Source organism: Anastrepha obliqua, chromosome 2, assembly GCF_027943255.1.
Source record: "Anastrepha obliqua isolate idAnaObli1 chromosome 2, idAnaObli1_1.0, whole genome shotgun sequence".
NCBI classification, from domain to species: domain Eukaryota; kingdom Metazoa; phylum Arthropoda; class Insecta; order Diptera; family Tephritidae; genus Anastrepha; species Anastrepha obliqua.
Window position 1 is genome coordinate 19516099 of NC_072893.1, and position 22287 is coordinate 19538385.

General features: G+C 36.2%; 1 protein-coding gene across 1 annotated transcript in view; it reads right to left on the reverse strand.

Annotated features, from left to right (window-relative positions):
- Positions 1-1253: 1253 nt before the first annotated feature.
- LOC129237157 (integrin alpha-PS1) overlaps positions 1254-22287 on the reverse strand; it is a 141318-nt gene continuing 120284 nt past the window's right edge. Inside the window, 7 exon segments of the mRNA XM_054871658.1 lie at positions 1254-1820; positions 1897-2604; positions 5987-6331; positions 6413-6555; positions 6627-7805; positions 11861-12072; positions 19852-19985. Of these exon segments, the coding sequence (XP_054727633.1) occupies positions 1299-1820; positions 1897-2604; positions 5987-6331; positions 6413-6555; positions 6627-7805; positions 11861-12072; positions 19852-19985 (3243 nt within the window). The 3' untranslated portion in view covers positions 1254-1298.

Here is a 22287-nt window from a genome sequence, read left to right on the forward strand (position 1 = left end):
GAGAAAAAGTGCACTGAGACCTTGCTAACCCTGGCTGCTCTTCGAAATTAGTCGGTGAATGTAAGCCAAAACTGAACAGTGTTGTAAAACACAACAAAATTAGTCTTCTTTCGGTGCCTTGGACATTGTGGTACTACAGGGAACCAGTTAGCTGATATATTGGCTAATGAAGGGTCTGCAAGTATGCCATTAGGCTCTAAACCCTTTCTAAGTGTCAATTCCGCATCGATTCAACTACGGATTGACGACTTCATGAGGTCTACCCATAGAGGACGTTGCTCAGGGTTGAACTCGTGTAGGGGAGCCAAGTGCTTTGTGAAAGAATCAAACAGGAAAACAGCGGCCTTTCTCCTAAAACTCAGCAGAAAGGACCTGAGAGTGTAATGGGTGGGTGTAATCACAGGGCAAAACGTCTGTGGTCAGCATATGGCTACCATGGGGGTCGTAGACAGCCCGATATGCCTATCCTGTCTTGAGAATGACGACACTGAGGGAGCATTTTCTCTATAGCTGTCCTGCATTTTACAGAATCAGACTTAGGATATAGGGTTGCGATATACTGAGTATGGGCAAAATTCATACTCTTCCTCTTCCGGATCTCTTAAAATTCATCAATTAATCCAAGAGATTTGTGGAAGAGTGACCTCAAACTAATTTATCCGATTTTACCATTCACTTTTTATCTTTCCTATCTCTATTCTTTCTACTGATATCTATCCGGGTGTAGTACAACGCTCTACTGACTGAGTGCTTGGACTTGTCCAACCCGCCTTGTCCAACCCAAATCTAATCTAATCACTGTGCCCTACATAAAAAGCAAGCCAAAAAAAAAAAAAAACAAAAAATAAAAATAAAAATTAAATAAAAATAAGAAATAGAGTTGCTTAAATTTTCAACTATTCACACCAAGCGAGTCTCAACAAAAACAAATCACCTTCACAGATTCCTACAAATTTACATCTTACGCAAACAAGGCCTTTTTGAAATCTTACAACTAAGTATAAACAATTTTTTTGTTGCGCATTGAATGCCAATTTTACTGCCACTTCCTGCTGCTGGTCCACTTGCCAATCGGTGAAAAGCAGCATTTTTACGTAGTTACTAGTTTTATATTTACTTATAAACCTCCCCTTAAGAGTCCTGCAATGCAATTTATTTTATGCCTACATTAAGTAAAATGGCACAGACATTTACCACCCAAGAAAAAAATATTTTATATGTAAGCGCGACACCTCAATTTGCAGCTTCACCAACTCCGACTTCCGCGCGACGATACCGTCGCAAACCAATCGCGCCTTTTACCAATGCGAACCCCAATCGATGACGGCTGCATCTGTGTGACCGCTACTACTCCAAGTGTGTTTATAGCTTTCACTGCCATAGCCATTTGTGTTGCAGTTGTAGTTGTAGTTGTTGTCGATGGCACTATTGTTATTGTTGCAGTAAATGCTATTGTTGTTGGCAGCAGTGGCGGCGTTCGCAATAATTGCAGGTTCGCTGCTTTGTGTTAGACAGCAAGTCCGTTGCGCTTTAGGCGGCGCCCGCTGCGCGAGATCCCACCCGACAGTCCCCTCTTGTTAGAAGCCACGACCATTACTCGTCGCATCATTGAGGAATGGCTTCTCTTCGCTCTTCTTTACCAAGTTGCCGCTTAGCGTTGGGTCGGGTCGTCGTCGCTTGAAGAAGCCGATGTGCCATAGCACGAGCACGACCACAGCCAACACGATCAGACCACAAATGATGGCAACAATGTAGATCCATATGGATGTGGGTTGCTCGCGTTGCTGATCAAGCAATTCGGGATAGGCGCGTGTCTCCACCTTCAAAAAAAAAAAGCACGAAAATGGTACTTAGAAAATACTTAGAAAAAAAAATGTTAAAAGCACCGCTACTCACCAGTATGTGCGCTTCCGTTTGCTCCACCGAGTACTCGAGCGGGATTTTGACTTGCGCTCTTGACATAATGCGCACCAAATCGGCGCGTGGATACTCTGAAACTAGCGTGGAGTTCCACAGACGCGCTCTTATATGCACGTACGCTTCCGTCTTGGCGGGCATATTGTAGATGTCGCATTGAATTTTTATACAAGTCGCCGTCGCTTTATTGCAGTCCAACTCCACAATGTCCCGCTTGCGATTTGTATGTTCGCCGCCGAGGTCCATGAAACGTTCAGGTCGTATGATACGTTCGAATGTGTTGCGCCGTACGCGATTCAAGTAACGCTCCTGGCTGTCATCATCGTCCTCATCGTCGTGTAGGCCCGACCGCTGTGTGGCTTTTTGCTTTGTGTACATACTTTTTTCATTGTAAGTGCTGTAGCGGCTTATGTATTGCGTCTTGTTGGTGGGTCGCATCATATAGGGTGCTGGTGCCATTAGCAGTGTGTCGAATAGCTCGTTGGATTTGGTTTTTGAGGCGAGCTTGAGCGGATTCACATGTTCGGGTGCGACAAAACATTCGCTCATTTCGACATTCTCTACAATAGGCATGGCTTCGATGTAGAGCAGCCATTTGTCTTTTTTGCTCTTCTCGCTGGTCAACTGATGCGGCCAATATATGGTGAGTACGACCTTGGGCGCCTTCCAGGGACCATCGTTGTAGATCTAGGGAGAGGGGAAATTAATTGAATAACTTTCTAATAAATTTTTTTTATATTCTACTAATATTTTATTTTATTTCACATTTCGCTAATTTTATTTTATGTATTTTCTTAGACTCTTTTTAAATTTGTTTGTTGCATTTTTTTAAATTTAATCTGATTAAATTTATAACATTTTATTTTAATTCTAGTAATGATTTTAATTTTAATTTATTTTAGTTTTATTTTGTATTATCTTTTATTATTTATTATATTATTTTAAATTATTTCACTTTGTTTCGTGCAACAAATTAATACAAAATTCTTTTCCTGGTTTTATTTTATTTTTTGTTTCTAATGTAACTTACATTTTTTATTTCAATTACTTTTTTTTACTTTATTTTACTGTATTTAATTTATTTTTTGTTTTATTATTTCTTGATTTTTTATTTTAATTTAATTTAATTCTATTTTAATTGAAAAAAAGATGAATCATATTGATTTTATTTATTATTTTATTTTACTTTATTTAGTTTGCTTTGTTCTTTTCCTTTCGATTAGTTTATTTTGTCTTATTTTTATTTTGTTTCTGATTTAATTTAATTACATTTTTTTAATTCATTTAAATTTATTTTATTTTACTCTATTTTATTTACTTTTTCTTTTTTTATTTCATAATTTTTTATTTTAAAAGTACATTTATTTTAATTTTATTTTATTTGCAAAAAAAAATGAATCGTATTAATTTTATTTATGGTGTTTTATTTTATTTTACTTTATTTAATTTACTTTGTCCTTTTCCTTTTTTTATTAACTTAATCTTATTTTTATTTTGTCTTTGCAAGAATTATTTCAAAATCCTTTTTCGTTTTTTATTAAATTATTTTATTTTAATATCCATTTTGTTTTTAATTAAAATAAATTTTTTTATTTAATTTAAATTTATTTTACTTTATTTTATTTTACTCTACTTTTTATTTCATAATTTTTTTTATTTTAGTTATAAGTTTAATTTAATTTATTGTAATTTTATTTTATTTTATTTTATTTTATTTTATTTTATTTTAACTGAAAAAAAGTTTAATCGTGTTGATTTTACTTATTATGATTTATATTATTTTATACTATTTTATTTATTTATTTTTTTAAATTTTTATTTCATAATTTTTTTCTTTAATTTTATACTTAATTTAAATTGATTTATTTTATTTTATATTAGTTTACTTCTTTAAATCTAATTCTTTTCCTTTTTGATTTAATTTATTTAATTTAGGTTTTAATTTATATTAAATACATTTTTTATTTTATTTTGTTTTATTTCGATTGAGTTAATTTTTTAATTGAATTTAATTTATTTATTTTCCTTGATTTAATTTTAACTTAATTTAATTTATTGAGTTTTGTTTTATTTTTATAATTTTCACAAAACCCATTTTGAAATTTTTATAACTTCACTTCACTTTGTTTTATTTTACTTTTTCCTTTTTTTTAATTTCATATAATTTTTTAACTTTTTGTATTTCTTATTTATTTTATTATTTATTTATTATTTGAAACTATTTGACTGTATTCTTCTACTTTAATTAAATTAAATGTACCTTATACTTATTTTATTTTTTACTTTAATTTTAATTTAGTTTGATTATATTTTTAATTATGTTTTATTTTATTTAATATTATTATTTTTTTATTTCTTTTTATATTTTTATTTTTTTTTATTTTATATTATTTTACACTATCATATTTATTTTTATATCAAATTTCTGTTTTTAATTTTATATTTAATTTAAATTGAGTTAATTTATTTATTATGTTTTATTTTATTTTATATTATTTTAATTTTTTAATTTAATTTTGTTCTCCTTTTAATTTGTTTTATTTAGTTTTTAATTTACATTAATTACTTTATTTTATTTCATAATTTTTTAATTTTTATTTCGATTGAGTTAATTTTGTAATTGAATTTAATGGATTCAATTTTAACTTAACTTAATTTATTGAGTTTTATTTAATTTTTATAGTTTTTATAAAACTCATTTTAAAATTTTTATAATTTCATTTCATTTTGTTTTATTTCACTTTTTCCTTTTTTTTAATTTAGTATAATTTTAAAATTTTTATTTTATTTTTTACTTTAATTTATTTGAATTTATTTAATTGTATTCTTTTACTTTAATTAAATTAAATGTATTTAATTTTAAGACCGGCAGGCTAATCACCTACCCTATCAGAAACAAAAATGAATTAGCGAAACCAACGCAAAACTGGGTCTTGTCGAGACCCTATGCTTCCGAGAGGAGTGAACGAGGAAAATATTAATAATTATTTTATATTTTAGAGCATTCTACTTTAATTTACTTTATTTAAATTTTCTCTATTTTTTACTTTATTCTTATTCAATTGAATTTTATTTTGAAATTTTTTTTATTTAGGTTAATTTTGTTTTTTATTTTAATTTATTCAATTTCAGTTAATTTTTTTGATTCGTTTAGTTTTCCTTTTAAGTTTTAATTTTAATTTAATTTTGATGTATTTTGTTTAATTTTTTTTGTATTTTGTATTTTGTTTTTTATTTAATTTTATTTTATTTGAGCTTAATCGATCTCGACTATGGCCGGAGATTACACATCCCGGATAAAATTTTCAAGGGATTGTGCTCTGGCGGAGCGTATTTATTTTATTTTATTTAATTTCAGTTAATTTTTTTGATTCGTTTAATTTTTTTTTTATTTTAATTTAATTTCAACGGATTTATTTAATTTTATTAATGTTACTTTAATTAGTTTTATGTTCTGTATTTTTTACTTTAATTTTAATTTAATTTTATTATTATATTTTATTTGAACTTTCTGAATTTAATTTGTTTAATTCATTTATTTTAGTTTATTTTACTTTAATTTATTTTATTTAAATATTCTATGTTTTTTACTTTATTCTTAATTTAATTGAATTTTATTTTATACAATTTTTTTATTTCAGTTAATTTTTTTGATGCGTTTATTTTATTTTATTTTTAATTTTAATTTAATTTCAAATTTAATTTTTTTTTTGTGCTACCTCAAATAGTTTTATTTAAATTTTCTTTATTTTTTTAGTTTAATCTTAATTCAATTTTATTAGTTTATTTTAAATTATTAAATTTAATTTTTTTTAATTCATTTATTTTTACTTCATTTTATTTTAATTTATTTTATTTAATTTAATTTTATTTTAGTCTACTTTACTAATTTTTTGTTTCATATGCAGTTCATTTTATTTCTTATCTTCTTATTTAATTTATTTTTATTTTCATTTATTTTACTTTTATTTCCCTTCATTTTATTTCATTTCGCTTTCTATAATTTAATCCCATTTTCATTTATATAATTTTTAATTTTATTTCTTCCGCCTAATTCTAATTCCCTTACCTGGTACGTGTGCATCAGTGGCGAGCCGACGTCCTCCATTTGCATTACTTTGCTGTCTTTTTTCACCTCGCCACTGTAAAAACTTTGTTCGGGCTTGGCCCAACCTTGCAGACTCAGTTCAGCCCGTTTCACCACGCGCACTTCCAGCTCAGTTTCGGGTTTCACGTCACCAATAAGGCGGGACGTTGTGTTGGCAAAGACATGAAAGCTTAGCTTGCGTTCGTTCACCTCCAAACCGCTGGGATCGAATCGCAGTGAGACATAAACAGCTGAATTTCGGCGCATTGGATTGCCCAGGCTACAGGCGACCACAGTGTCATTGAAGCGATTGCAGATCACAGAGTTCTAGCAGATTTTGTATGTATGAAGAAGAGAAAAATACGAAAAATAGTAAAGTTCATAGGTCAGTCAAATTATTTGGCTTACCGTTTTTTTAGCTGCAATATACGAGACACTCTTCTGATGCACCACAAACAACTGTGTCTCGTATGCTGAATCCGCTTTGTTCAATACATTCACATTGACACGCATCTCATCCTTCTCGCCCAATATCAAAGCGTAATTATCATCTGAATGAATATCAAAAGTATTAAAATATTCTCCTCATCATTCGCCTCTTTCAATCATTTATCGCACTTACCCTCCATATTCAAGTCTAGTTCGGCATTCAATATCAGATTACTTTCGCAAATATCATCATCGCCGCAATCCTTTTGGAATGTCCCTTCGAACTCAACAAACGCCTGTGTTTGATCCAAAATCGGATTTAATAGTTCCAAACCCGAACGCGGCAGTCTTGGCTCCACAATCGTATAATTCAAGCGGAACTTTATCGGACTCTGTATATCTTTGGTGTTCTCCTTGATATACCCGGTCACTTGTTGACACGCCATACGTCCATTGGTGCGCACTGTCACTTCACGCTTCACCACATTGCTACGTTTATTCTCGCGATCGAAAAGCACACGTGAGAACTTCTTATTGCCCGCGAAGGTCTCTGCTTCGACTGTGTACAATAAACGCAAGTCTTTATTCGCAGAAGATGGCTCGTAGGGATCGATGGAACAGCAAGCTTCAAAGGTGAAACAGGTTAAATTCGTTGAGGCATCATGTAGACAACCCGATTTAGCGGGATCAATATTCCTCAGCTCATTGCTGCGCGCCGTGGTTTGTATATTAATGATTGGTCGTGAGAGCAACGCAACCACAGCCGAAGAATTGTATGCGCCAACAACTATATCCGGATACGAGTTACCGTCCAAATCAGTGCCACCACTTATCGAACTACCAAAGGTGAGTAACGGGTGTGGCAGCAAGCCGAGATCGGCGGCTTGTATTCGTTGCGCGGGCTTACTAACCAGACCGGTACGTGAACCCAAATATATATAAACCACACCGTCACCTTCATATGGCGCTCCCACCGCCAGATCCTCGCAGTTATCCTTGTTGATGTCGCCAATGTTGGCGAGCGCAAGTCCGAAATGGCTTTCCACCGTGCCGGTCAGCTTCAGTGTCGGTTTCTCTGGCAACATGTCCTTGTCGTTTTGGTAAATGTACACTGCACCGCCTTCGGATTTGTTGAAATAGAATGGTGCGGCAACAATAAGATCTGGCTTTGAATCGCCATTAATGTCGGCAGTGGTGAGTTCATAGCCAAAACTAGAACCAAATTGTTCGCCTTCGAGTATCATTTTGACGGGTATGGGATTTGTATTGGCTTTGTTAAAGATCACAACTTGTCCGTGTCCGTTAGAACGCGGCGCACCCGAGGCATACGACATATGATCACCAAAGTAACGACCACCGGTAACGGCCATGCCTGTAGAGAATAGTATTTTGAATTGAAGTTAAAAGTTAATATGGGTTAGGTTAACGGTTTAATGATAAACATTTTAGGTACTGAAAAAAGTATAAAGTACATATTTTCAGTAGCTGTTTAACCAAAAAGAACTTTGATATATCAAATTAAATTGAAAATTTGTGGATTGATACAGAAATTAATGCAGTTTCTGACGAGTGTTGTGTTGGCCCTTTGCACACCTGGGTTGTAGTCTTCTTCTCGTCTCCAGAGCTCAAGTTTCCGTATATTTCAGAACGTTTCAGAAGTTTCATATATGACAGAACGCAACTCTCCACTGGCTAAGAACCTAAACTTCCGATCCTCGAATTTTTTTATGTTCACGAAATGGTCGCCCTATAGATATATTCACCGTATCCAGTTCCATAAGGGAACTGCACGCTAGTTAGACCTCCGAAGGCCATCATAAGCGGTACGAAACGAGCCAAATCACTGATCATAGTAGAGATCTCTAGTGGCTACGTATGCTGGATCATGTGGCCGAATGGTAACAGATGCTCCGGATATAAAAGTATTCGATAAGGTACCAGTTGGTGGTAACAGAGGAAGGGAAAGGCCTCCTTTGCGTTAGAAAGATCAGGGGAGAAGGGCTTGGCTTCAATTAGTGTGTCCAACTGGCGCCGGTTAGCACGAGAACGAAACGACTGGCGGCCTTTGTTAAACTCGGCCAAATTCACGCAAGTGATTATCGCGCCAATCAAGAAGAAGAAGAGGTCTCTAGAGATCCATCTCTAAAGCCAGAACAAGTTGTTCATTTAGGATTTTTTTAGGAATGAAGACAATCGAGTCTTCGTTAACTGAAGAAGCTTAAAGGTTAAGCTTACCAATGGAACTGCTTCTATGGCTACAGATGATTTTGTATCGAGCACAAAAGCAATCGATGAAATAGTATAACAGGTTGTTGTTATTGCGGCAGTTTTCTAAAACCTGAGAAGTGCAGCGAAGTCACTGTCAGGTCGATTCTGGATAGGTAGAAGCTTACCTGGACCTCGCGGGTCTCACGACACAGCTGAAACTGCTCGTCTGACCATAAAGGTTGTAAGGGACTCCTAATGAATAGCATTTATTGCGAGTGTAGTCAAGGATAGCGTCAGTCAAGTCATGCAAATGCTCCCTGACGCATCTAGGTGGTGGCCTAGCCCCCAGAAAACGACTGTAGACGCAGTTCCTACAATAGCACTCCAGCAGAAACTGCTTTCTGATCATAATATTGTGTTCCCTAACTGGAAACATAGATACTTTACTATGTAGGTGTTTAATGGGGAAGATCAGGAGACCTCCTTAACCTACATAGTTTAGAACCGGTTGGCCGATTACATTAAATGTCGCCAGTAACTTTTCTCTGTCTTTGTTCTAAGTGCTACCGGCTAACGATTTGGTCCTCAAATTGTTGCGGTTTTCGACTTTAGTGACAATTGGGATTGTATGCGCCGAGAGGGAGTGCAAACTTTCAAAGGTGATTCCTAGTAATTTGGAGCTATTAACAGTCGATATTGTTGTGTCATCGGTTGTGATATTTACTTATAGTTTGACCACCTTCGTCCAGATCGTAAATAGGATCACCAGTGATTTATTGTGGGAAAGTTGTAGGTTCCTTGCAGTGAAGAACACAAGCCAACAATGTTATTGCCGGCGGCCGATTTCGAGAGTGTAATGTCAGCGTATGAGATCGGATAGGTCATCCACCTTTTATGTGGCAATATCAGATAATGACAACGACGGTATACCCAGCACTTGAAGGAAAAGTAAATATGGCAGAACTCGACATTTATCTTACATTATACAGGTAAATTTGGCTCCCTAAGTAATGGTACCAAAAGATAGAGACTGACTTCGTTTGATTAAGTTATTAATTCATTGAAGCCTGATAAAAGGCCTCGAGGTGAACGAGGATAAAACGAAGTAGGTAATTCCTGTCATCAAACAAATAGTAGCCGCATCTGCGTATCGGCACTTTCGTCACTGTTGACAGTGATGATTTTGAGGTTCTAAGAGGCTCGGTTTATTTAAGAACCAGCAATAAACCGATAACAATGCCAGTCTTGAAATCCAACGTAGAATCTCTTTTGCCAACAAGTGTTACTTTGGACTAAGTAGGCAACTGAACAGTAAAGTCCTCTCTCGACGAACAAATCTAACACTCTCATCATGTCCGTCCTATGGTAAGGCGCAGAAGCTTGGATGATGACAACGTCCGACGAGACGTCTCTTGGAGTGTTTGAGAGAAAGATTCTGCGCAAGATTTTTGGATCTTTGCACGTTGGCAACGGCGAATATCGCAGGCGATGGAACGATGAGCTGTATGAACTTGACGACGACATCGACATAACGAAGCGAATAAAGATCTTTCGTTTGCTGGGTCATGTCGTCCGAATGGATACAAACGCTCCGGCTTTGAAAATATTCGATTCTTTACCAACTGGAAAGTACAAGAAAGAAACGACTGGCGCGCTTTGTTAAACTCGACCAGAATCGCTTAAGCGGTTATCGCGCCAATCAAGAAGAAGAAGGCTGAGGATTGATGCACGAAGGTCAAGGTGCAGCTTTCTTTCGGCAAAGAAGACATCAAAAATAGTGATAAAAATATGGTTGTCGGTCAAAGGGACAATAATATTAATATGAGGTATCTGATGTATTTAGTTATTTTAGGCTGACGGTAGAGGTTCGGAAGCTTCTGGTTGAGGGGTCAACTTTTTTCAAATAGAGGTCTTGTTGTTGCTGTTGTTGAAGTGGTTGAGTAGTTTTGCTGAAATAATCCTAATTAGCGACCAGCACCGTTTTCATATCACTGTCCTTCTGTGATGATGTTTTGCTTCTTTTCTTGTCAGATCCTTCTTCTAAGTCAGATCTATTTTGTGAGATTCAAGCATAGCAGCAAATTCTTTATCTCGATGTCTGGGATCTCATTAATTTGCTGTGAGAAAGGCTTACCGAAGAACGAAGTCGTGCCCTAATTACCCCTGGACATTCACATAAGTAGTGGAAAAGATTTTCCTTCACTCCTTCCGCTTGACAGCTTCTGCAGATGGAATAGAGGTCTTACTATCAACTTACTTTAAGGGTAGTAGAGTCCTGTAAATCCAGGATGAACTCTGTCGGTGGACATAATATCCTGATGCTTACATGGGTCTCTGGACAAGGGGTTATCGTGGGTAACGAGATCTCTGACTCTTTAGCTAGCCAAAGAAATTGGCTTCGGAGCCCGTTCTGTCACTCTCATCTGCAGCCATCCAAGTCACGGTTAGCAAACGGGTTACTTCAACTCACAAGCGAGTTTGGCAGACTGAGAGAGGCTCTGTAGACAAAACTGATTTTACCTGTCATGTCCGACCGACTGTCGCAGATCCTCCTGTCATTGAGCAGAAGCGACTGTAGGCAGCTGGTTGGACTGACGACGGGCTACTTTATATAGGCGAAACCCATGGAAAAGTTAGACATCTCATACAGTGCATTCTGCCCAGCATCTGGAAAGGAGGATGAGATGGCGGACCACTTTCGGTGCGTCAGCCCTGCCTTCGCTCGAATCAGGCTTGAGGTCTTTGGCACTGATGTGTTAAGAAGCGACCTTGGCTTATTGGCACCACAAGGTCTACTCACATTTCTTCGGAGATCGGATAGATTTAAAGAAAATTAAAAAAGGAACACGAGTGCAATACAATGGGCTTAGTGTTGTCTGAATACAGTTCTCGCTAGTTGTCCCAAGACAAACAAAAAATCAACTGACTTACTTACTATCTATACCAGAGGTGAAACTGAGATTGTATGTCTCTGTGGGTTGTGCCACTTTTAGCTTCAGAGCTCAGTATTTATAAAATAAACCTGCTCAGAATTAGCGGCACATTATTGGCAAATGAAATACCTACTATAAAATGCACAGTAGACGGTTGGCCAGAGAACAACCATAGATTTTTGAAAATGTTGCAAGCGAATTATGGAATTTTTTTAATTTTTATTAATGTAAAAAAATGTATATGAAATCGACTTATCCTTTTTATCTGCTCGAATTCATCACTCACCTAAGTAACTGTACTTGTCCACCGGCGAGGTATTCTCCAAGTGATCACCGTAATACATTGTCTTATCGCGCTCCAGATATTCACCGCCAATTTCCGTAACGAACACAGTGCCGCGCCAAGTAAAGGGACCAGGTGAGCCCAGCACCATGGTGTTGTCATCCAGTAGGGCGCCTGAAGTGCCCACCTGACAGAAGCCATAGTCTTCGTGTTCTCTGTAAAATGAGAAAAAGAAATATGTATACAGTTAGAGAGGAAAACAAATAGAAGAACAAGAAAAAAAAAGAATTGCATTTAGCCAATTTGAGTCAGGTCATGGAGTTTGGGGTGAAAATGGTGAAGCGAATGAATTAATTTATTACGAGCGCTTACTTAGCCACCCGTATGTACGTGACGGAGGTGGCACCTTTTGTATATAAATGTATGTGTGGATGTGTATATGTATATAAGCGTATATGTGTGTTTGTGTTTGTGCACCACAACACGAACACGCAAAGTCATTTTGGGGTAATAAAAAATCCAGCGGCAGTTGACAATGGATAAGATTGGAGTGGTCATAGACAAAGGGAATTGTGTGGACTAGAAAATTAAAATTTAAAATAATTTAATATGAAAATGAAAAATTGCGCTGGCACATACGAAATTGCTAAGTGCGACCAAACCTAGAAAATGTTAAGAAAAATAAAGCAAAAATTAAAGAAACCTAATAAAAACACGAAAAGCAGGCAGGCAGGCAGACAAACAGACACACAATTTGATGTGTCTGTTGTTTTTTATGGTTATAAATTTAAACAATTCCAGCTTAATGGCCGAAACATCAAAGCCCAATTGAATGGAGTGTTTGCGGCTGCCACAAATTGCGAGTCGGCAAATGCGTTGTTGCAACAACGTCGGATTATTGCTGTTGCGAATAGTTTTGTAATGACTTCATTGCAAATTGAATTGCTTGCTCCAAATTTGTTGCGGCTATGCCACTGGACACCGCCGCTAGCCTGCGCTAGTAAGCGTGGCAGCTATGCAAAATGATTTATGTGGCATATTGTCACAGTTTACCTACTCGGCTAGTTGAGGTGCTGAAATTAATTTTCGCAAATTACACCATACACACAAAATTTCTGACCTCAATGTGCAAATAAATGGCACCAAAACGGAGGAGGCATGGAAAACGTGACATGTTCACAACTTTTTATGCGAGTAGTTTAAGGTGTGTAATGACTTCGTTAAAGTGCTAACTTTAATTATTCGCAGTACGAGTATATTTTGCACTTCTTTTTGCAAAGGACAACGGCAAGTGTTCCCAGCGGGATGCAACGCGACCTTCATTCAATGAGGCGCCACATTATTGTCACGCAAGTGTGCGGGTTTTAATTGCATGCGAATGAAAACAGTTGAAGGTTTACAGCTACTTACGGGTGCGGGATGAGCAAACAAAAGGTCAACGAAAAGCACATTTGTTGAGCAGCACAAGCAAGAAAGGAGATTTAGCGGTTTTGTGGACGTTGCAATGGGTTGGTAGTAGGGATGTTAGTCCCGGAATATAGGGGTCTATTTTATATGCTTCGTAAGAAATTAAAAATCAATTACAAGCACATTTCACATGTTTCGCAGGAAATTAAAAATCCCGAAAATCCCGGGATTTCAGTTTCTTTTTAAGTACCGAAAATTTTGGGGACTATTCCGCTTAAAATGTATTATAAAAGAATTTTCAACGATGAAATATGCGCACTGATTTGCTTTTTCAATTTTTTGGCATCGATCTTTTTTGTTATACCTAAAACTGCTTCATCAGATATGCAGTTCCTTTCGTAGTCTCGAAAAATTCTCGAGAGTTTCAATTTCCTGCGAAACACGTGAAAAGTGAAAAGGGAATACGTGAAAAGTGCTTCCTAAGAAATTACAAATTCCGAAAATTCCGGGATTATAACTTCCTTCTAAGTCCCGAAAATTCCGGGATTTTTGGGATTTGTAACTTCTTACAAAACACGGGAAGAGTACTTCCACAAGCATGACAATCCCGAAAATCCCGGGATTGCACCTCCTTTTTAGGTCCCGAAAATTCTGGGATTTCGGAATTTATAATATTTTCCGGAGCATATTTTACATGTTTCATAGGAAATAAAAAACCCCGAAAATCCCGGTATTAAAGCACTTTTTTAAGGCCCAAAAATTCTGGGCTTTCGGGATTTGTAATTTCTTACGAAAAAAAAAGTGGAGGCAGACAAATTCCCTTTTATAGTAAAAAAAAACATTGACTTTAACTTTTTTGCAAATATATACAAGGTGAAGTCTAAAATAAACAAGACTGGCGTACTAAAAAGGTTTTTGATGCCGCCATATTTTTAATGAATTAGCGCGTTGGAAGTTACGTCCCCAGTTGACTTCCAGTGAAAGCTTGGTCACATTCGGTTCAGTGGAAGCGAAGCTATTGCGTCTAAAGTGTCAGTAGTTTGTGTCATCGGTACAAAATTGAGTTTCGAGCAAAGAGTTAATATAAAATTTTGTTTTAAAATCGGTAAAACCGAAAATTACCGACACATTTGAATTGATGAGAAAAGTTTATGACGATGATTGTCTATCTCGTGCCCGAGTTCATGAGTGGTTTACACGTTTTAGAGATGGTTGTGAGAACATAAATGACAATGAACATGCGGGCCCGGCCGCCCAAAATCAGTAATCACCGATCATTCCATCGAAATTATTCGTAAATTTATCAAAAATGAACCGAAATCATCGTTGAAATCCATGAAATCGGAGTTGAATATCTCCAAAACATCGATTTATCGCATTTTAACTGATCATTTGGACTTACAAAAGGTCTGTGCTCGTTTCATTCTGCACAAGTTGACTGAGGACCAAAAATTGCTCAGAATTCAACATTCGAAGGACCTCATTAGAGGCGAGAAAAGACGAAAACTTCCTTTACAACATTGCAGCTGGTGATGAAACGTGGTGTTTCCAACATGAACCTGAAACTAAGCGTCAAAGTGCCGAATGGAAGGCCTCAGACCTTCCACCTCAGAGAGCCACCATGCAAAAGATCTGGTTTGGAGAAGTCACAAATCAAGTCGATGCTAATTTCTTTTTACGATTCCAAGGCAATTGCCCACAAGGAGTTCGTGCCGATGGGCCAAACCGTCAATGCAATTTTCTATCTTGCCGTTTTGAAGCGTTTGTTGCATCGCATTCGTCGAATTCGCCCTAAATACCGCACCTTCTCATCGATTCACTATTGCGACTGATTTTCTGACTAGAAATCGCATTTTAACCATCAATCACTCACCGTATTCGCCAGATATGGCCCCAAGTGACTTCTACCTATTCCGATAATTGCATTTTTACTTGAAAGGAAAACGTTTTGCGTCCGTAGAGGCCATTCAAAAGGCTTGTACCGACATCCTGAAAAACATTCCGGTCAACGACCTGAAACACTCTTTCGAAAAGCTTTTAGATCGCGCAAAACAGTGTATCGAGGCCAGAGGGGACTATTTTGAATAAGTAAACTCGAAGTTGTCAGAACAAAACTCCTGTCGCTTCTATTTTAGCTCAGTCTTATTTATTTTGGACTTCACCTTGTAGATATGTTTAAATGTTTTTCTTAAAGCAACATATGCCTCTTTTGTAAAATGCTGCTGTTGTTGACTTGATTGATTTTTTATTTTAACAAAAATGAATATGAATTAAAGCTAAATGATTCCTGCTTATTCCGCATATTTGCTTAAAAATAGAAGAACTTCTTTCAACTACAAAATACATTTGTTTACTTTCTTAGTTTTTTGGCATCGATCTTTTTCCATTATACCTTAAATTACTTTTGACACAATTTTTTAAAGATAAGTTGTATCGGTATTGTTATAACGATATCTGGAAAATCATCGGATCATGAAAATCGAAAAATTAGCATCCCCATTTATATTTATTTATTTTTGATTTTTTTATTGTATTAAGCTAATGAATATAACAAATTCTTATAAGCCTAGTAGACATATTTTAAGTTAGGAAAAAAAAAAATTGAAAAATATAATCAAACTATTTATAAAAAATATTCAAAAATTTCACAAGGCGATCTTTTGAAATTTAAAAATCTATCTCAACTAATTTAGAGACTTTTTTATATAAACTCAATTAAGGCGTATTTTGGAGGTAATATGAGCATTTCGAGCATAAAGAGATTTTGAGAGGCATAGAAGAACTCCGAACTACGAAGAGCTCTGGCTGAAATATTAAGGATAGTCTTCTCAGAAGCACCGGACAGCCAACAGCACCATGGAACAAATCAAAAATGAAAGACAATGAGTTAAAGAAAATGCAACAAAAAATCCAATTTTTTTGAAAATTCTGACTATCCCTAACCCTTTAACTAATATGACGTCATAAAACATATTGACGTGCTCATATTCACTTTGAAAGAATTAATGTTGGAACATAAATTTCGTTATGCTTTTATATACATACATACACACATGCATATACACATACATACATACATTCATACATAATTTCCTCTGACCTTCCCACACCCAGTTAACGCGAGACAATAGCAAATAAAATATATTTTCACACCAATTTGATTGTGAAATGAAGACAAATAATACGAAAGGATAAAAAATGTTAGGTTAACTACACCGCGAACAATAGATAATGACCAAAACTCCTTTGCGTAATTAAAATCACATTCATTTATCACAAACGTCATTAAACTGACCCCAAAGGATATCTATGCTCGAACAGCTATTGTGCTTGTATAGGAATCAAAATAAATATGTGCATAAATAGATAAAACTATAATGGGATATGGGAGAGGAGAGAATAAATAAATTTATGCTTAAAAAATGTGTCAAGGCAAAGCAGCGAGGTGCTACGCGCCGCTCAATTATGACTTTGCGGCAGAATTCGTTAGAAAAACCGAATGAAATGGCAGAAAGGAGAAGAAGGGTGTGTTACGATCTCGATTGTCCGTAGATAATATCCAGTGCACGGCTGTGTGCTGCTTTTTGCCTTGTATGATGGGTAATTTTATGCTTACAGCAGTAGCCAACAGCTGACCACACTCACGCACCACGTCTGCTTTCACCGTGCAAAATGAGCCGTTAGTTGTCCTTTTTAATGATCTACGTCATGACATGCCTTTGCAGCCATTACTTTTGCTTATTGTACTACTTCCATAGCATGTCAAATTTACATTTACCTTGAGTCTGTTAATCGTGGCGATGGTGGTGTGAAGAAGGCCGTTCTAGCTAAGTGGATTTGTGGGGGCCACCATTGGGTTGGTCACGGGTTCGAAGCCTACAGTGAAGATGAAATATTAAATGCTGGGCTGGGTTAGGTTAAGTGGCTATCATGAGAAGTGAAGTTGAGAATTTTATTTTCAAAGCATGCATGAGTATCAAAAATTGTCAAATAAATATAAAATAATTACATAGCCCGACGGCCGCCTTAGCCGAATAGGGTGGTGCGTGACTAGCATTCGGAATTGCACAGATTCGAAACTCCCCGCATGAAACAGCAAAATGATAGAAAAAGATTTTTTCTAATAGCGGTTGCCGCTCGTCAGGCAATGGCAAACATCAGAGTGTATTTCGGTCATGAAAAATCTCTTGATGAAACCCCGAAAAACCAACCGTTCGGAGTGAATTTAAGGGGTAGTCTAAAAATTAGGTTTTGTTTTTTTGCATTTTCTTAAAGTATAATATCTGAAAAATATTGTGTGAAAATTTGAAGTGAATCTGACTAATACTTTTCGAGTTATTCAACAAATAACAAAGGGCGCTCGGGTGCTCCGAAGCAGCCAAACTTTAAAAGCGTTTTTCTCAAAACTATGTTTTTTGAACGGGTGATTACTGTAACTTAACAACCGCTTGGTATATTTCAATAAAATGTATACTAATTTTTAAAAACATAAACAACTCGTGCCTGACCGAAGAATTTTTTTTTTCAAAATTTCGATTTTTTTTTAACAATTAATTGTCGGTTTTTCCCGAAAATCTGAAAAATATTGCCTGATGCCGCCATTTTGTTAACGTTGAGAAAAAAGCTACGACCAGTCACAAGATTATCTATTAATAAAACTAATTTCACTTATCCGATGGATTTTAGATGAATCTCCAAGGACTTGTGATGATCACCGCCAGGGACTTCTGGAGAAACGGGCTCCACACAAACAGTGAAAACTTCTACAATTATTAACTTTTTTTGTAAATTTGGCTAAAGTCAAGTCGAAACATGATGTATTAATGTCATGTTTTTATTTTTGTAAAATAAAGCAACTGGCTAGCAAAAAAAAGATATTGAAAATCATAATTTTTTCGGGCCTCTGACTGGCTAGGGTTAGTAAATACTTCGCTTTATAACCTGGTTAGGCTACTTTTCCAAGTAAATAATTTTTATAGTTGTTATAAAGGGTAGTTAAATTTCAAGGGCCGATGTTGAATGGGAACCACACCTAAACGTCAAGTTTTTTCTGCATTTCATTCGACTTTTTTCAATTTCAGACAAACTCAATTTGAACCATGGAAAGATACACAATGGAACAACGCGTTAAGTTATTCAGGCTTATTATGAAAACGGGCGTTCAAATCAAAATGCATATCGCGCACAACCATCTTCAGTGATGAGGCACACTTTCACCTCAGTGGATTTGTCAGTAAGCAGAATTTCCGCATTTGGGCGTATGATAATCCAAGAGTGGGTGCCGAAAAACCAATGCACCCACAAAGAGTGACTATTTGGTGCGGTTTATGGGCCGGCGGCATCATTGGGCCGTATTTTTTCCAAAAATGAGGCCGGTCAGGCAGTTACTGTGAATAGTGTTCGCTATCGTGAGATGATATCGAACTTTTTAAGGCCCGAATTGGAAGATATGGATGTGGACGATATGTGGCTTCAACAGGACGGTGCCACTACTCACATAGCTAACGAAACAATGGCTCTTTTGCGCGAAAAATTTGATGGCTGAATAATCTCACGTCGCGGCGATGTCAACTGGCCGCCAAGATCATATGATTTGACACCGTTCGACTTCTTTCTTTGGAGTTATTTGAAAGAACAGGTGTACGTCGATAAGCCAGCAACAATTCAAGAGCTAAAAGATGAGATAATTCGGCACATTAACGGCATAGAACGTCAATTATGCCTCAGCGTCATCGAAAATTTGGACCATCAGATGGAGGTGTGCCGCCGGGGCCGCGGCTGCCATTTGGCCGATATTTTGTTTCATACGTAATTGAGCCATACTAATATTATCATAATAAAGAGAATAATTTCCTAAAAAATTGTATTTTATTCAAAATCAATACCGGCCCTTGAAACTTAACCACCCTTTAGTTTCAGTTTGCTTTTTAAGGATGGTTAGGCGGGGGGTACTTTTCCCAATGGTATGATGATATATGACACAAGTTAGGTGAGTATTTCCAAGATGATGCAGAAAGAGTAGTAAAGCGTTCGCTTTCCAGGCGAACTGTCTTCCGCTGTTTAGCTCATGTAGCCGAACCTGCTTCAAAAGGCCTGATTAGGCTCATCAAACACATCGGCTGATTCAAGAGAAGCGCTAAAACCCTACCGCAGTATCGCAATTAGCCTGTATTTATTGCTCAAATGCACACTTCTGTTCAGCTACCAACCTAACTGAATTTTTTTATTCCCACTCGATGACTAGACTCATTTACACACTTCACTTTAAATTTGGGGGGACAAAGCATCAAATAACTCAAATTTGACCATAAATTTGATTATTATTTGTAGGCATACAAATTCGGGCGCAACAAATTGAATTTGAACTTGACTTAAAGGGCAATAGAAAAATTAATAACAACCAACCAGAAGAAACATAATTAAAAATAATAATGTACCTTCGGGCACTTAGAAGAATTGTTGGCGTACATGAAAGCCAAAATTATTGTTTATATACATAATTGTTTTTTTTTTTTTCATTCAAACCCAAGGTATTTCTATAGGCTATAAAGAGAAAAAATTAAATAAAATACAATTGCGTTACCCACCTTTGCACGGTGCGACCTTTACACGGCTCGTACACTTCATCATAACTCAACTCATTGGTCAATACGTAGCACAACCCTTGGCCATAACGATTCTCCAGCACTTTGGTGATGTAACGATGTGCGCACACGAGTACCTATTGAACAAACGATAGAGCGTAAATTTGGATGATAAATTTGACAACCAAAGAAGTTGCGTAAGAACAAAAGTGTTTATGTTACAAAATAGAAGAAGAAAAACCGAAAAATGTACGGTTCACACGCACAATCAGTTGTTACTTGGCTGATACCAGAAAAAAAGTTATAAAAAAAATATTAAAAAAAAAAAAAAATTTTTTTAAATATTAAAAGAAAAAATGAAAAAAAAAAATATTAATAAAAATTTGAAGTGTTAAAACATGATTTATCGTCTTCAATGGGGCTAAAGAAAGCAATGTTTACCTAAATTAAGTCATTAACAGTGTTTACGTTAGCCCACTAATACAATGACTGAATTTATGACTTCACGCACATACATACATACATATGTACCGCCTTTTGTTCGGTCAAGTGATTAAGTATTTTAGGGTCATAGAGAAGTTCAATGTTAGGAGTGAATGAATTGAATTTTGAATGCAATAAGTTGCCTATTCCTTACTTTCTATTAAATTTGGGTTTTGTGGTTAACTTAACCGGAACTGTCGATATACTCGTATTTTCTAGGGATATACATTTGAAGTGGATTGGCCACATCATAAGAATGCTCAACGAAATAATTCAAAAAAAGTGTGTTTACTTTGCGTCCAATCGGAAGAAAGAGAAGCCGACCAAGAAAGAGATGGCTTGATGATGTCGATGCAGACTTAAAAGCGGTGAAAATTCGTAATTGGAGAAATGAGGCAAGAGAGAAACTGAATTGGAGGAGAATTGTTAATGAAGCTATGGTCTACCACAGACTGTGAAGCTAAGAGAGAGAGAGAGAGAGAGAGAGAGAGAGAGAGAGAAATAGAGAGACATTTGAAGTACTCTCGAACATTTTCAAAATTACTCTGAGAATTTGTGTAATTTTTTTTAATTCTTTTTTTTATTACTGCTATACAACTAATGATAAAAATAATAATTGACGCTCCTCCTCCTATTTGTGGTTGCGTCGTTCCACAAATGGAACGCTTCGGAGCGGCAGATAACTTTCTCATGTATGAGGAGCTTTTTCCGGACAGAAATATACCCGGAATGTTTGCCTTTGCCTACCGAGAGTGCCAGCTATTGGAAAATGTTTTTTCTGTGTTTTATGTCTAAGATTTCTAGGCCGAACCCTACTAAATGGCAGTCAGGCACCAACCCGGATACGGCAGCCAATATGTGTAATTATGAAAACCTATAATAAAGGGTTTTCCAATAACAAGTGTTATTTTGAATTTCGGTAGATGTCACTTTTCAAGCTATCATTTTTTGATAATTGACAAGTAGAAGCTGCGCCATTAATAAAAATGAAACGATACACGCTTAAACAATGCATTAAACTTATTAAAATTCACTATAAAAATGGTGAAAATTTCACAGAGACGGTTCATAAAACTCGAATATTTTTGGGTCAATGTGAAGCACCTTGTCAGACCGCAATACAGAAACAATTTGAGCTGTTGGGACAAGTTAGTGATGTGAAGAATAAAACCCGTGCACGTCGCTCAAGAACAGCCGAAAATATTGCTGTTGTAGCCGAAAGTGTTGAAGAAAACCCAGGTTTGTCCATTCCTCCACAAACGTCATTACACCGTATTTTGCATTAAGATTTGGGTCTTAAGACCTATAAACTCCAGTTCACACAAGAACTTAAGCCGGCCGATCATCAACAGCGTCGTGTCTTTGCTGATTGGGTCGTTGAAATGCATGAAAATGATCCGGAATTCCATCAGAAAATCATCTTGAGTGATGAGGCCCATTTCCACTTCCACCTCGGTGGCTTCGTCAACAAGCAAAACTGTCGGATCTGGGGCTCAGAAAATCCAAGAGTTATTGTTGAAAAACCTCTCATTCCTCAACGTGTGACTGTTTGGTGCGGGTTATGGTCCGGCGGAGTCATTGAACCTTACTTTTTCGAAAATGAAGCTGGAGCAACAGTTACGGTGGATGGATTGCGCTATCGAGAGATGATTATGAATTTTTTATGGCCGGAATTGGATGGCATTGACCTGGACAACGTTTATTTTCAACAATATGGCGCTATGTGCCACACAAGCAACGAAACCATTGATCTGTTACGAGAATAACACCTCTTATTGGAAAACCCTTTATCTACCGACTAGAAACCTTTGAAATTTGGTGCAATAGAAAAATGATAAGAACAAGCTGGACTGAAAAAATATCAAATGACATAGTGGTAAATGGGATACAAACTTCAAGGAACGTGCTTATGGACATAAAATAAGGAAATTCGTATATTTCATATTTCATAAGCAT